This window comes from Pipra filicauda, unplaced genomic scaffold (assembly GCF_003945595.2).
Source record: "Pipra filicauda isolate LSUMZ 115617 unplaced genomic scaffold, ASM394559v2 scaffold68_size4259465_pilon, whole genome shotgun sequence".
NCBI classification, from domain to species: Eukaryota; Metazoa; Chordata; class Aves; order Passeriformes; family Pipridae; genus Pipra; species Pipra filicauda.
The window spans coordinates 4,152,895-4,168,277 of record NW_024104853.1 but is presented as its reverse complement, the minus strand read 5'-3'; the positions used below and the strand labels follow the sequence as shown (position 1 = coordinate 4,168,277).

General features: G+C 40.8%; 1 protein-coding gene across 2 annotated transcripts in view; it reads left to right on the top strand.

Annotated features, from left to right (window-relative positions):
- The window catches only part of DHRSX (dehydrogenase/reductase X-linked), a 208,980-nt gene that overhangs the window by 72,142 nt on the left and 121,455 nt on the right, over positions 1-15,383 (top strand). For both annotated transcript variants that reach the window (XM_027751289.2, XM_027751288.2), the window contains one exon: positions 7,866-7,973. In XM_027751289.2, the coding sequence (XP_027607090.2) occupies positions 7,866-7,973 (108 nt within the window). The remainder of the gene's footprint in view (positions 1-7,865; positions 7,974-15,383) is intronic.

Below are 15,383 nucleotides of genomic sequence, written 5' to 3'. Positions count from 1 at the left end.
CAGATTTTCATACTGCACTCTGATATTTTCCAACTGACTGATTTGTATAATGGTATGTTCAATCTATCTATTTGGCAATCATAAAAAATTAGATTCAAATCTCCTATCTTTAGATAAATTTTGGCTAAAGGAACAAAGTACTCAAAAATGGCAAACATGGCCAGAAGTAAGATTTAGGGCTCGGGAACTGCACCCTCCCATCTGCTTTTGCTTTCTTTTACCTTAGGGCAGCTCCATATTTGTTGGGATCAAATTTCCTAATATCTCTCTGTCAAAATCAGCCTGAACTTGTATTGTAAAAAGCTGAGATATATGCTTCATCAAACCATTTTTCAGTGCAGCCTTGTTCCCCATTGTCTGAAAGAAGACCATTCAGAAATGGCAAGGAAACTTTCCAAATTAACCATTCTCTTTAGTTTCCTCCATTCTCAGTCTCTTCTTTCTTGGAGGGTGGGAAGGCACAACATTCGGCATTTTTTTCAATGACTCTGATGCGGAAGGTCTGCATAGGGTTTATTGGAGGAAGAGGTTCTTCACAGTCAGAGCAAAGACAGCATAAATCTGATTGGAAAATTACCATGTATATTGTTTTTGAAAACTGTAATTATCTTCTTCTCCATGCAGCCCTTCTGCCAAGTCTAGCAGCATTATGAAGTCCAAGATCAACATATTTGACAAATAAAGGAAAAGCACTCAGGCTTCAGTCAAAAGATGTATGAAAATGCGGCTTCCCTTGGCTCTTGTAACCAGGCAGGACTTCTTCACTTGCGAACACTCCAGTCATATGCTCTGAAAAACAGGGCACTGAAATACATGTGCATGTGCAGAGGAAGTATTTTTTGATGACTTCGACAAGTCTTACCTTTCTAGCATCTGTGGATTCAGAGCCTTGACTGACCCCACAAAACCACGGTTGATTTGGATGTGTAAGAGGCCAAGGTGCCTCTGCTCGTGTCCTCACTAGTCCTTTTTTTTGCCTTGAGGACAATACCACCATGCAGAGATTTATGATTGAAGTGCATTAAATTGCTTAGAGCTGTTTTGGAGGTGGGGGGGAAGGTGAAGAGAGGGGGAAGGGGATTGAAGCACTTGAAAATTACCTCATCTTAAACAAAAACCTTTTTCCTGGGTCTTTGAAAGTCTAACATTTCCTTCTGCTTCCTCTTCCACACCCTACCTTCCTCACACTTCTCCCTTTATCTGCATTTATCCTGTCTTTCCAAGAATAACTAGAAGAAATGAAGATAGGTGTGTCACGCAAATGAAATTTTTAGAGCAGCTTTCCACTCCCCTTCCCATTGTTGATCCAAACCCTCTTTTCCAAGACCTCTCTTAACAGGTCTTGGATTTTTGACTGTCAAAAATTGTTTCTCTCTAAAGCTGCCTTATTTTGGGCATTGTTATTTTTCTTTAGTAAAAAGTATTTATTTAAGTACTGTAATGCTGGCAACATAACTTTCATCTTACTACTGTGCCAGTTTATCTTGCATCTTTTCTAATATTTGGGGGCTTTTTTACTATAGTTAGGTCTTGCTGAGGATACTGGTTGGAGTCTAATAATGCCTGTTGCTATCTGATACCTCCCAAGGCTCTCCAGTGTGTTCATGAGGTGAAAAATAAAAGGAAAATGAGCCATTCTGCTTATTAATCCTTTGTAGTATGACTTTTTCATGTATTAAATGAGATATCTAGGGACAAGTCCTGGAATTGTTTTTGGAAACTTGTCTCTCAGGCTTCTGTGAAGGGCTTGTCATCTTGCCTGTAAATGTTATCACTTTATCCTTATAAGCAAGCTGGCATGCTTGTCAAAAAGATAAACAAATGTTATAAAATTAGAGCAGGCTTAAATTTGGGTGGGTTTCTTTTTTTGTTTGTTTTGGGTTTTTTTTAAAGGTGTTTTCATTAGCAATTAAAAAAAAATCGTTAGTCTGGCTCAGCAGATGTTTGCTGCTAACTCTGAGGTAATGTCACTTGTTCCCGTGTTGACAATGTCAGGAAGGGATGAGGATACACATTAGCTCCTTAGCTGGCTCAGCACGCTGCTTCTCTAGCCGCCAATGTCCCCGCTTTTATATCATTTGCTGCCATGCTACACTTCGGCTATTTGTCCAGGCTTGCTGGATATGTGGTGCCTTGGCTTGAGTTACAGTACTGGTTGGGTCCCCAGCTGTCCAGGCAGCCCAGACAAATTGCTGCCACTGTGTGGGAGCTCTGCTGTATTGTGGATATGCCCACTTCATGGGGCATGGGCTGTGTGTGTGTCTCCCTGTCGGACATTCCAACCTGAAATACAGGCAATGGAACTTCTGTGAGTTTCCAGCATTGGTAAGTGTGAGGTATTGTTTGTTGTCTCATTGGCATGCAGCATTTCAGGATCTCTGTGTGTCTTGTGCATTGGTTAAACAACAAACTTGGTCTTATTGGATGTCAGGGGTTTTGCTGTGGTTTTGTGAGCATTTGTTACCAGTTGTATTCCCTGTCGGTTTCTCTGTGGGAGCCTTATTAAATTAGGTCTTCCCCTGGCTGCTGAAATTCTTACAGCCATCTGGCTGCTGCTGTTTTATTTATAGTACCTTGAGATACTATGAATTTGTAGGGCAAGGGACACATTTCCATGGTTTGGTTTCTCCTGCTGTTCTGGTTCTTCAACACCTTTCTCTTCCCATGAGTAACTCCAGGCAGCCTCTCTCCGGTACTTCCATTTCCTCATAATTCCTGACAAAACCTAGGAGGCTTGGCACCTATCTGATGCAAAACCCCAGTTGTGCTTGGAAACAGGTGTCTCCCTGGGCAAATAAGTCAACCCTTGCACAATGCATCCATCGATTCGAGGTACGTTGGACCTGCTGGCCATGTGCCTGTGGATCTGCATGTGAGCATGACCGTTGTTCATCAGTGGAAGGTCTGACGGTCTCAACTGCTGAAACCAGCAGGATACCTTTTCACAGGACTAGTCAGGCTGGTTGCCACCTACTTGGTTACCAGCCTTAAAGGCCTTCAATCTTGATTGCATATTGATGCTCTTTAGAAAAGTGATTGGAAGCAGCAAAGGCAGAAATGATTTTGGTATTCAAATTTGGGAAGACCATTTGCATTTGAAAGATCATCTGCACAGGCTTAGGACAGGCTTAAGGCAAGCACAGTTTGTGTGGTTTATTTGTCAGGACTTGAACACCTGAAATTTTCTTCTGTTAGGATAGTCCTGGAATGACTTTTTGAGTGTGGCCCCTGTTTACTTGGTTTATAACAAACCAGAATTTTATGGAGATGTTACTGTAAGGCACATACAAAAGGCTATTACTGAAAGCTGCGTGGGTTCCCCAGCACTTTACTAGTTGCCTCTCAGAGTCGCAAATGAATTATTTTTCTACATCTGCTTAGAAGGGATCTTAATGGCTGTAATCTCAGTATCGCCACCGTGTAAATCAGGGAAAAAGAGTCGGAATATTTTGCAATAGGAAAAACTACTCAATAATTCCATGGTAGACTGAACTATATGAATTCTTTATCCAACTAGAAAAACTTGATTGTGCCTTATCCTGTGTCCACATGAAGACTACCAATTACAGTTTACTCTCTTTTTCTTGCTCAATGTTGCTGAGTGCTCCAAATTTGGCTCTTGTTATTCAGTCATCAAACTAAATATTCATTGTGGGTTCTCTTCTTTTTTTTCTTTTTTTTTTTCCATCTGTGGTTCTGCCAGTTACCTTCAGGCCTAATATTTGCATGTAAATTATTCAGTTATAGGAAGAATTAAAAAAATAACTGTTAGGATTTGTCTGCAGGGATCTCTCCAGCACAAAGGCCACTGAAGTTCCTGCACTGAGTGGCCAGTTCAGGAGGTGCAGGTGGGTTCCAGCATGGCACATCACAGATGGACACTCTGATCAGCTTTTTGGATGCCTTCAACCATGCTTGATTCTTGCCTGATAAGGACTGGAAACTGATTAAGACAATCCAAATTCTGCCCTTGGCCTTCGATGTGTTAAAAAGAGGATTAATGAGGAGATTAATATAAAGATATTATATTTTAATGTCCACATGACTCATAATGTACCACAATGCAGATTCTGGATTAGTAGGGTAGGAGATGGAACTTTGTAAAAATTTGATGCAATTTGCTTTTCATAAAGTTTTAGTACTTTTTCTTCTTTTTTTTCTTGACCTCAAACACACTGTGATGTAAAGATTACAGAATACTAAAGCAAATAACTCTTAAAGGGAACTCTTCTTCTGAAGTTTGCATTGTCTGTGTTCACATAGTGCATTTCTGCAAAAAAAGAGAAAGTTTAATGCCTCAGTTTTGATTTGGCTACTTCCATGACCCCCATCCCTACCCCAGAGTTGAGATTTTGCTGGCAGGAACTGGTCATTGAGATGGAATTGGTCATTGACATGGATCTGCATGCTTTCTTATTTCTCTGTGGTCTTGGCAGTTGCAGAGACATCCTGACAGCCCTCTTTTAGAGTCCCTTGAAAATTAATATTTTGAAAAATTATAGAATTGCCTTACATTCTTTGTAGTATTCAACTTGTGTGAGGATGTCTCTGTACATAGAAGTTATTTCAGATTAAGAAATATGTTTGAAAGGACAATAATTCTTTTAAAATAGCTTCACATCTGGACAGAATAAATCTACCTTTATTTTTCTGTTTTAGGTTAATCCACTTGTAAAGTAAACAGGCTTATTTTGTCCAAATACATTGGAATTCAGGCAGAACCTGCAGCCTGGGAGAAGCTTCTCTTGGAGGTTGATGTGATAAAGCAGCACGTAAGGACTGCAGGCTTTGAACACAAAGGAAAATTAACAGCTAGAGCTTGGTCAGGGGATTTCATTAACACAGGGCTGTAAGGTTCTCATGTCCCACAGTGAGATCACTGGCATTCTGCCTCTGTACTTGAGATCAGTATCTACCTCCATACCAGGAGCAAAAGCAGAGAACCAGCTTGGGTGATTTAAATGAGGTGCAAGAAGCGCCAGAGGGAACCTCCCCAGGCATTGCAATGCTGGTGAGTCTCCACTGCCTCCTGCCTGGGGGGCTCCAGCCTCCAACTGCACTGGGCTCAACCTCTAGCACAAAATAAACCAGTATCTACTTAAAAACCAGGCTGAGCCCAGGTCTGCTTTGAGTTTCATATTGGGTTTCGTCATGGAAGAGGTGTTTTCACACTTGAAAGGTGATGTTCTGCAAACTCCACATGACACTGGAGTTCTAGTGGGAGCAGGCACTAATAAACTGCCTTTCATTAGAGTTGCCACTATCTCACATGCACAGCCCTGGATTTGATCTTTACCACTTTTATTGATGTAAATATTATCTGTGTTTCATTTTCATGGATTCATTTTACATTAAGCTATCTGACTTGATGGTAACTGAACACATTTTAAAAATTAATAAAACCTAGGAATTAATTGAGGAATTTTTTTGGTTCTCCCCCACCCCCAAGATGTTTGCATTTCCCATTTTGACTGAAGTGAGTGGATGGACTGAGATGTGCCATGCAGTGTTGTGTCTGTTCAAAACCATGCTATGTGGGAGCTGTATCCTGTACCCATTGTAAATAAAACAGAAAATGTCTATTTATCTGTGTGTCTGCAGCTCTTATTACTCCCTTCCTGGGTGCTTTCTTGGGTTCTTGGAGCTAGCTGCTACAAGCAGGCCTGTTTTAAACAGAATGTGTCTCTGCAGCTGAGTGAGTCTGTCCATCTGTCATGCTCTTCATTGCAGGCTGGTAGTGTAGCTGATTTAAGTGGCCATTAGGACCAAAAAATTCTCGTTTTCTTTGCAGGCCTCATGGACAGGGTAGGACTGGGCATTTTCTTTCATTGTCCTCTGCTAAGCACCACTTCATCACAGTGATATCCTTTATCTGACTTCTGACTTCTCATTTTCCTTCATGTCATTGCCCCTTCCCCAGTCCTGATTTGTCTTTCTCCTTTTGTTCCATTGATTTTTTTCTAAGTGAATAATTTTACATTAAAATGTTACTTCTTATTCAATAGGTAGATATGGTGGTGCACTAATGGAAATGAGTGACAGCCCCTGTGTGCAGTGTATGACATCCAAATGTCAGGTCAGCAATATGGTGAGAAGACAGGAAGCAAGGGGAGGCATGGGCAGGCAGAAGAGGAGGAGAAGGTACTCAGGCTCAAAAGAATGCATTTTCTCTTGAGGAGATTTCTTTTGGACCTGTGGGCATTTTATTTAGAGTTTGTGATTAGAGATATTTTTGGTGGATATTGCAGGGCTGCTTATGACTAAACTGAAACCCCTTAGGAAAGCTCTTGGCGAAGTTTTGTTTAGCTTGAGTGGCATATGTCAGGACAATCTATGTGCATGGATATCACTGTAACTGGAGTTAACTTTCAAATACTTGCAAACAATCCCACTCTGCGTGGATGGAAAGAATCACATAGTTACCTGAAGAGAATGGATTTTCATGTTGAATTGTTATGTAAAGAACTATGTTTCAGAAAAGGTGAAACCTGGGTCTTTTTTGAAGTTGCTGTGAAGAAAGCAGCTTGTATCAGTGCTAGGCCTGCGTTTCATAACCATGTAAATATGAGTTTGTGTTGTACAACAAAGTGATCCCCTAAAAACCTAGAAATCAAAATAGAAAGTCCTTTGATAGATGAGAGTTGGCATCTTTTGAACATTTGTTATCTATAGCATTGCCTACAGACAATGCACCAGAGCAAAATGAAATATTCAATGCCATTTTCCCTGTGCAAATACACAGCTTCTACTCAAAAGCAAACAGAAATTCACCTTGGTCACCTGAGGACCATGTGATGCTTCACAGGAAGCATTTGCCACCTCGTAAAAAAAATTGTAGTTGATATTTGACATAATTAATGCCTTCCCCAAGCAGTTACATTTTCCTGCCTTTGCTCTTCTTTGGCTGCAAGACTCCCTCCATGGTAGAGGGATGTGCTGGGCAACCTGCACTCAGCATGAGAGCTTGTACATGGGATGGCAGCCACCCTGCTGGGAGACCATTCCAGCCACTCTCTGGCTCATTTGGCAAGTCTGAGGGCTGCCTGGGGATGCAGGAGACACAGGCTGTACCTAAGCCATCCCTATAGCAGAGAGAGTTTGGGAGCATACCCTGCCTACTGGGTGGTCTGTTGCCCTGGGTTAAGGAGCGCTTGTTGGGGTTGAGGCAATGTGGGGCTGACAGTGGGTATCGAGGATGCTGACTTCTGTGGGAGAGGCTGGTGGGGGTGGGAAAAGCAGATGGAGGTTTTCTTGCAAAAAAATTGCCTACTCCTTTCTTTGGGGCTCAGGACCCAGTGATTTCCAGGAGAGAGAGTGCTCAGCTATGCAGGGAAATTAGGTCAGCTGCCTCCTGCCCTTTAGATGCGTCACCTTTGACTGAGATGTTTTCTGTTTCCTTCATGTTACTGGCAGAGGCCAGTCTTCTGTCATTGAAGAAGTTTTCAGGATATATACTGCTGATTGAATTTTTTTCCCTGTATGCATAGAGTAAACTGTCCTTGAGCTGACTTGTAACTGCTGTCACCTTGCTCTTTAACGAAGTTATGATGGAAATTTTAAAGCACAGATGACTGCAGGATGACAAAATGCATGCAAATAGAAATAAGAAAATTTCTGAAGTGGGTGTTTGCCTTTTGTGTTGTCAACCTCAGTCTGTCATGAACTGTTAATACTGGAAAATTATAGTGCAGTAAATAATGGCAGATACTCCATAGTTTTTATTTCTATGCAGTTTGCTTCTGAGATTGTTTACTGGACTGGCTTGAGTGGTCTGTTTAATATATGCTCTTTAAAATACATCTTAACTTCTTAATTGTGTTACTATTGCAAACTAAACTTGCATTGTTTCTTTTTTCCTCATATAGTTTTCCCTACACAAAATGGAAAGGTTGCTATAGTGACTGGAGGAACTGAAGGAATTGGTTACCAAACTGTGAAGCATTTGGCAAGACTTGGCATGCATGTGATAATAGGTAAAGTCATTATTTTCTTAATAAACTTTTTGTTTCAGAAAGTGTTTATTTTTTTTTCTTTTAAGGAATATTCTCTTTCCAGCATAAGTAAAGATATGTCAGGGGAAGGCAGGAGAGTGTTTTGCTAGCATTTAGCACAAATAAAATTGATTTATGTTTTGCTTTGCAAGATCTTAGAAAAAAACGGATGGGATTTTTTTTCTGCAGAACTTGGAAGAATTGTACTACCTTATATAAGAAGTAAATAATAAAAAACCTTAAAAATATGGATATCACACAAATATTTTATTTTCTTGTTACTGAGGATGGATTATGCTTCAGCGTTAGGGTGCATGTTCGTTAAGAGAACTAATGAAAGCCTTGAAGGAATACTACAGTGTTTAATGGGGGATGATCTGTGTTTAAGGACAGAGTTATAAGGGCCCTTATAACTTCATCTATGTAAAAATTGCACGTTTACTTCTCAGTTTGTCACTGTAGGCGTCCTTTGTAGGCAAGACAAGGAAATAAATACCTTAAGAGGTTCAGTCATGTCAGTCTAAGATAGAGTGGACAACTCACCTTCTGGAGGTGCCTGTGTTAGACTGAGACATCTGAAATTAGGATACGTGAATTTCTATAGGAACTCAAAAAATGTCCTGTGTGCACAATATCTTCTTTCTACTGTGGACAGTATTAGTGAGACATTTTTCCTATTTTTCAAAGCTTTCTTTACTACATATACATATTTATGCACTAATATATCTACTAAATCAGTATGTAACATGAGTACTTACATGTTTAAAACACTACATTTTGTTCACTTTATCTTTCTTTAACTAGATTTTTACCTAAACCACTGTAACTTTCACATCGTAAAGTCACTGAAGATTGCTATTTCATTATACACTAGCAAGCTGGTGATACCATTTTGTTCAGCTTTTATACAGAATGTGCTCTCTCTAAGAGCACATTCTTTAAGAAATACACATCTTTAGGAAAAAAACAACCCCCACCAAACAATGAATGAGAGCATAGTAGCCATGTACTTTTATTCTAGTGCAGTCAGTAACACTAATGGAGTTGTCCTGGAATTGTACTAGTGTAATGCAGAATACCACTTACTCATACATGTTTTAATAGATGTGTCAAAACCAAGAATCTGCAAAATGCAAGTGGATACTGCTGTATGTAGCTAGATGCTTGATGTTGCTAATGTAGCTAGATGTAGCTTATGATGTCAGCATTAATATTTCAGTAAAATTGCTTTTCATGTTTAAGGTGGACTGCAAAAAATGTTCTCAGTGGGAAAACAAAAAGGCTAATTTTCTTCTCTTTGTGTAGGGTCACGGAAGCATAGAACATTGCTTCTTTTTTAAGATTTATTTTATAGCCTTTAAGGTTTAGGATATTGTGGGTAACAAAATTCAGTGTGAGAGTTTTGGGAATGGGAGTGTGATGTTTAGGTACAGAATCTCTAAATAAGCTGAAATTTTTCAACTCACAATCACTCCCTCATAGATCTCATTCACTCACACTTACTCCCATACTCTCACAAGCATCAAGATGTGGTGTGAGCTCATGTGGTCTGATGAGCATCACCTGAGTATGGGAAAATGTATGGCAGCTACTAAGTCCTTATCCTGTCTCTTTGGTTCAGATGGTCAGATGTGCCCAGAGAGGTTGTGGAGTCTGTCCCTGGAGATATTAAAAACTTATCTGAATGCGACCCTGTGCAACTTGTTCTAGGTGAAACTGCTTCAGGAGGGAGATTGGACAGAGCTCTCTTCCAAACACAACCATTCTGTGATTCTGCGATCTTTTATATTGTTCACCAGCTCTTAGTATGTTTTTCTTTGTCTGAAATATATAGACTATGTCTATAGCCTATTTTTTTGTGGGGGCTAACAGGAAAAATAATGGTATGGGTGATATGCTGCAACCTGGATGTTATCCTCCTGGTGGCAGAGTGCATGGCCATCTACATCAAGACTGGCAAGTCTTCTGTGCTGTGGCCTTGACATAAACAACACAGGAACAGTCCTTTATTTTTCATCAAAGGGCATTCTTTTAACACTTTGCTTTGCTCTTTCTTCTGGTACTTAAAAACACATACACTTCCATTCACTCTTCAGTTGTATCAACCTTACTATTTGCATTACGAATTAATTATAGGAAGCATTTAATGAGTAAGATTTCCAACTGATTCTTTTCTTCCAGGCAAACTCTGACCTAAACACTGAGCCCTGTGAGTCACAGCTATCTTCTTTGCCTGTGAAATTCTCAGAGCAAAGCAACCCAGTCAGTAGAATGGATAGTCCCAGGATTTTTTCCAGCTGCAAGATCAAAACAGTTTCAAAAGCACATTAAATGCAACAAGGACCTTCCATCCTTGTTCCTAACTGTTGGGCCCAAGTGTTCAGAGTATGCTTACAACACCTGCTGGCACTTTGGCATGCTTTAGCACATTCAGCTTCAGGCCACGCAAAGCTCAAATAAGACAGCAAGTATGCTCAAGCTTTCTCCTCTAGAAATGTTTTCACCCTATGTTTGTATAGAGACATGAACTTATGCTAGAAAGATGTGAATGTTAGGTGAATTTGGGCTTTCGGGGAAGACTCACATGTAGCTTACAGTCAATCTTGCTCATTCACTGAATGCTTCTTTCCCATTACAGGAACTTTAGCAATAAAAATGATACCCCTGCAGCAGGCAAATGAGTCAAACCTGAATGTCTGATGTGAAAAAATGATTCACTCTTTGTGATGGATGTGATTTTGACTCAGTTTGACATTTTAGAGGAGTAAATATTTGAAGCAACCTCCTTTTAAATCCAATCTACCAATGGAATGAGGAAAACAAATAAGTAGAAAGCATGTTACTTTGTGGAACATGAATAGGCACTGTATGAAAAGGCAGTGTGTTAACTCAGAGCCTTTTCAGCAAGCAGTTGCATACTGCTTTTACACCTTATTCCTTTCCTGTTCCAGTGCTGGTGCACAAGACTCCTTTCTCCCACCAATGGGTTCCCTCTGTGGGTGCTGCTTACCCTGCCCTCAGCCTCCCTCTGGGAAAGAGGCTGAGCTGAATGCTGAAATGTTGAAAGTAATTTTCTGCACATTTTTTTGATAAATTTCATTGAGATTTTTTGACAGGCTACAATATGATTACTCACAGTCAGCCTGGCTTTTACTTCAGGAAAATCTCATGGCAGACAGCGAACCCCTAGTAGGGAAAGCTGATGCCAGTGGTGAGTCTTCAGAGTCGAGCCACACAGGGAGCTTCTGCTCCCTCCTATGCAATTTACTACTTGATAAGTTGCAATTTCATTTTCAGAGAGAGAAGGTAAATGCCACACCGTTTTTGGTGCCTGTTGAGTGGTGACTGATATTGAAGGTGTTGTTTTGTGTGCACTTACAAATAAATATGCTCTTAACAATAAGGACATTGGAAATCAAGATATCCCAGACATTTCTATGACCTCCCCCACCCTCATTATTAAAACCCAGTAGGTTCAGCTGTGGTTCACAGTGTCTGCCACAGTTTTGTGAGTCTGTATTTAGACTGATTAAACTCTTCCTATTCCTTCCATCCTTTATCACAGGTTATTAATTTTATGAGGATTCTGTGAGTGCATGTTAAAATCATTGACTCAAAAAAGAGAGCTTCAGTTTGAATTTTCTTTTTTTTCTTTCCCCTCAGTACATTAATAAAAGAAGGCTGTAAAATATGAGAATATTTAATATAGAAGCTTTGATGATCCTTCCTGATAATGGTAGAGGAAAATCAAAAGACGTGCAGCTTGACAATGTTACACATATGCTGCTTGGTATAAAACACCAGGTTCAGGACAGTGTAATCAACATTTAGTGTCCAAGTATATCATCGTTGCAGTTTTCTAAGACAGGCTTACACTTTGAAGGAAGCAATCTCATTATATTTATGTATATGTATATGTATTCTGGTGACTTATTTGAGCCCTACAATTATGGCATAAATAAATGTAGGTCCATTACCAGACTCAGCACTTCTATGCGATGTTTGTAAGACCTGCAGGAGGCCAAGCAAGAGATAGTTCTGCCACCTCCTTCATTCACATTAGTTTCCAATTTTCAAGCTGTATTCTCTGCACTATAAATCAGACAATTCTTATATTGTATAATACTACAAAGTGACTTTACAGGGATAATTAAATCCTATCAAGATGGTGCAGTTGTTCATTTTCAAAGACAGTTTGATTTAATTTCAATTACTGAAAATTTCTATGGGTTACTTTAATAGTCTTTCCTTACTATACATAGATCTATGAGATGCTTGAGTTATCATTTTTTCTAGAACAGTATTTATCTTCCTAATTTTAACCAGGTTTTGTTAGGCCTGGATGAGTTGTAGAGTTAGTCAGGAAGTATCAAAATGTTACCAGCATATTAAAAGTGGGTGATGATTTCTTTTTTCTGGTATGAGCACTAAGAAAATGTATGCAGATTGCTTTATAATTGTCATTCAGTCCAGGTTTTAGCATATCAGTACGCTGTAATCAGGGTTATGAAAAACTGTACTTACAATACTGTCTGTTATTTATGCACTATACATGTGCACACAGCCACACGCAGTCTTTCAAATACATAAGAATTTTGTCAAACACTTTAGTTCCTAATTTCTCTTTGAAGACCATCATGTCCTTGCTTTAAAAAGAATTTTTCCTTTAAATAACTGGCAGTGGTTTAAGGCTGATTATTTATGAACTAATTCATTGCAGCATTCCTTGGGACATTTGAAACTATTATTAAAATAGTGACAAACATCTGAAAAGACAGAACATAAGAAATCTCTTTTGGGAAGTAATCTGAAGTAGAACTCAATCAACTGTAGAGGTGTATTATATAGTAAAATACTTTGATTTACTGAGCTCAACCATCAGGAAAATGAGAGAGATTTGACTTGATATGGTTTGTTTGGATTTCTAGAAACCTTAAAGCAAAATTCTCAAGGCTTTTCGGGATACTACACAGCCCAAAAGATAAGTACAAATGCCTTACATTCATACAATAACTTTACATGTAAGACAGAACACAGACATAAATGTTTATTTTCTTGGTAGAGAGGGTGTTATCCTTGGAGTTCAGCAGAGATATGTGTTAGAACCCATGCTTTTAACACGTAATTTTAGAGGAGGAGCAAATAGTGAAGTGACAAGTTCTTCAAACTGTATTAAATTATTCAGGGTAATAAAGACCAGGGATGTGTGAAGAATTACAGGAAGACCATAAGAAGCTGAGTGTTAAAAGGCATGTGCAGTTCAGTGTAGATCAATGTGGAGTGATGGACGTGGGGAAAAAAAAATTCAGAAAAAGAAATGATGGATTCCGTATTGACCATCATCACTTTGGACATAGATCCTGGGGTCACAATAGATCGTTCTGTGAAACTCGGTGCTCAATAGCTTGTAAAAACCAAAATAAGTATTAGAAATTGTTATATAATGAACAAACAAAACAGACAACATGAGTTAATTCAACTGTATGAATCCTTTGTGGGCGAGGACCTTAAATACTGTGTTGGGTTCTGTTCTGCCTATTTCATAGAATCATAGCATCAGTCGGGTTGGAAAGGACCTTAGAGATCATCAAGTTCAACCCTTGATCCAGCACTGCTGTGGTTACCAAACCATGGAACTAAGTGCCACATCCAGTCTCAGCTTAAAAACCTCCAGGGACGGTGAATCCACACCTCCCTGGGCAGACCATTCCAATGGCTGATTAGTCTCTCAGTAAAATTTTTTTTTCTTAATATCCAATCTAAACCTCCCCTGACAGAGCTTAATACCATGCCCTCTCATCCTGCTTCTGGTTGCCTGGGAGAAGAGACCAACCCCCACCTGGCTACAACCTCCTTTAAGGGAGTTGTAGAGAGTGATGAGGTCTCCCCTGAGCCTTCTCCAGGCTAAACAACCCCAGCTCCCTCAGCCTCTCCTCACAGGACTTGTGCTCGAGTCCCTTCACCAGCCTTGTCGCTCTTCTCTGGACCTGCTCCAGCACCTCAATATCCTTCCTGAACTGAGGGGCCCAGAACTGGACACAGTACTCGAGGTGTGGCCTCACCAGCGCTGAGTACAGGGGAAGAATCACTTCCCTGGACCTGCTGGCCACACTGTTCCTGATCCAGGCCAGGATGCCATTGGCCTTCTTGGCTACCTGGGCACACTGCTGGGTCATGTTCAGCTTCCTGTCAATCCAAACTCCCAGGTCCCTTTCTGCCTGGCTGCTCTCCAACCACTCTGTCCCCAGCCTGTAGCGCCGCAGAGGGTTGTTGTGGCGAAAGGGCAGGACCCAGCATTTGGCCTTGTTGAACCTCATCCCGTTGGAACCAGCCCATCTCTCCAGCTTGTCCAGGTCCCTCTGAAGGGCCCTCCTGCCTTCCAGCAGATCAACACTCCTCCCCAATTTGGTGTCATCTGCAAATTTGCTGATGGTGGACTCAATCCCCTCATCCAGATCATCAATAAACATATTAAACAGGACTGGGCCCAACACTGATCCCTGGGGGACACCACTAGTGACCAGCCACCAACTGGATGCAGCACCGTTCACTGCCACTCTCTGGGCCCGGCCCTCCAGCCAGTTCTTAATCCAGCAGAGAGTGCCCCTGTCCAAGCTGTGGGCTGCCAGCTTTTTCAGGAATATGCTATGGGAGATGGTGTCAAAGGCTTTGCTGAAGTCCAGATAGACCACATCCACAGCCTTCCCCTCATCCACCAGGCAGGTCACCGGATCATAAACGGAGATCAGGTTGGTCAGATAAGATCTGACCTTCCTAAACCCATCCTGGCTGGGTCTGATCCCTTGTCCATCCTGTAGGTGTTGTGTGATGCACTTAGGATGATCTGCTCCATAACCTTGCCAGGCACTGAGGTCAGGCTGACGGGCCTGTAGTTTCCCGGGTCCTCCTTCCGGCCCTTTTTGTGGATTGGCGTGACATTCACCAACTTCCAATCATCTGGGACCTCCTCAGTGAGCCAGGACTGTTGGTAGATGATGGAAAGCGGCTTGGCAAGCTCTTCTGCCAGCTCCCTCATCACCCTTGGGTGGATCCCATCTGGTCCCATAGACTTGTGAGGATCCAAGTGGCTCAGCAGGTTTCCACCTGGATTACAGGGAGACTATTCGGCTTCCAAAGTGGGTAGTATAAAAATTTAAAGGGTTTAGAGGAAAACAAACTTATCAGAGGCATAGAAAGGCATCCTTATGAGGAGCAACCAAATGGGCTTGAAGTCTTCAATCTCTTCACTGTCGCGGAAGAAGCATGTAAAATGAGCAGCTAAAAAGATAGAGTGCTTATGAATAGTATGGATATTATTACAAACTCAGTATAAATAGAGTACTATCCATCAGAAAAGAAGTTAAAACAGTCTAAAACAAGCCACTGTGATTA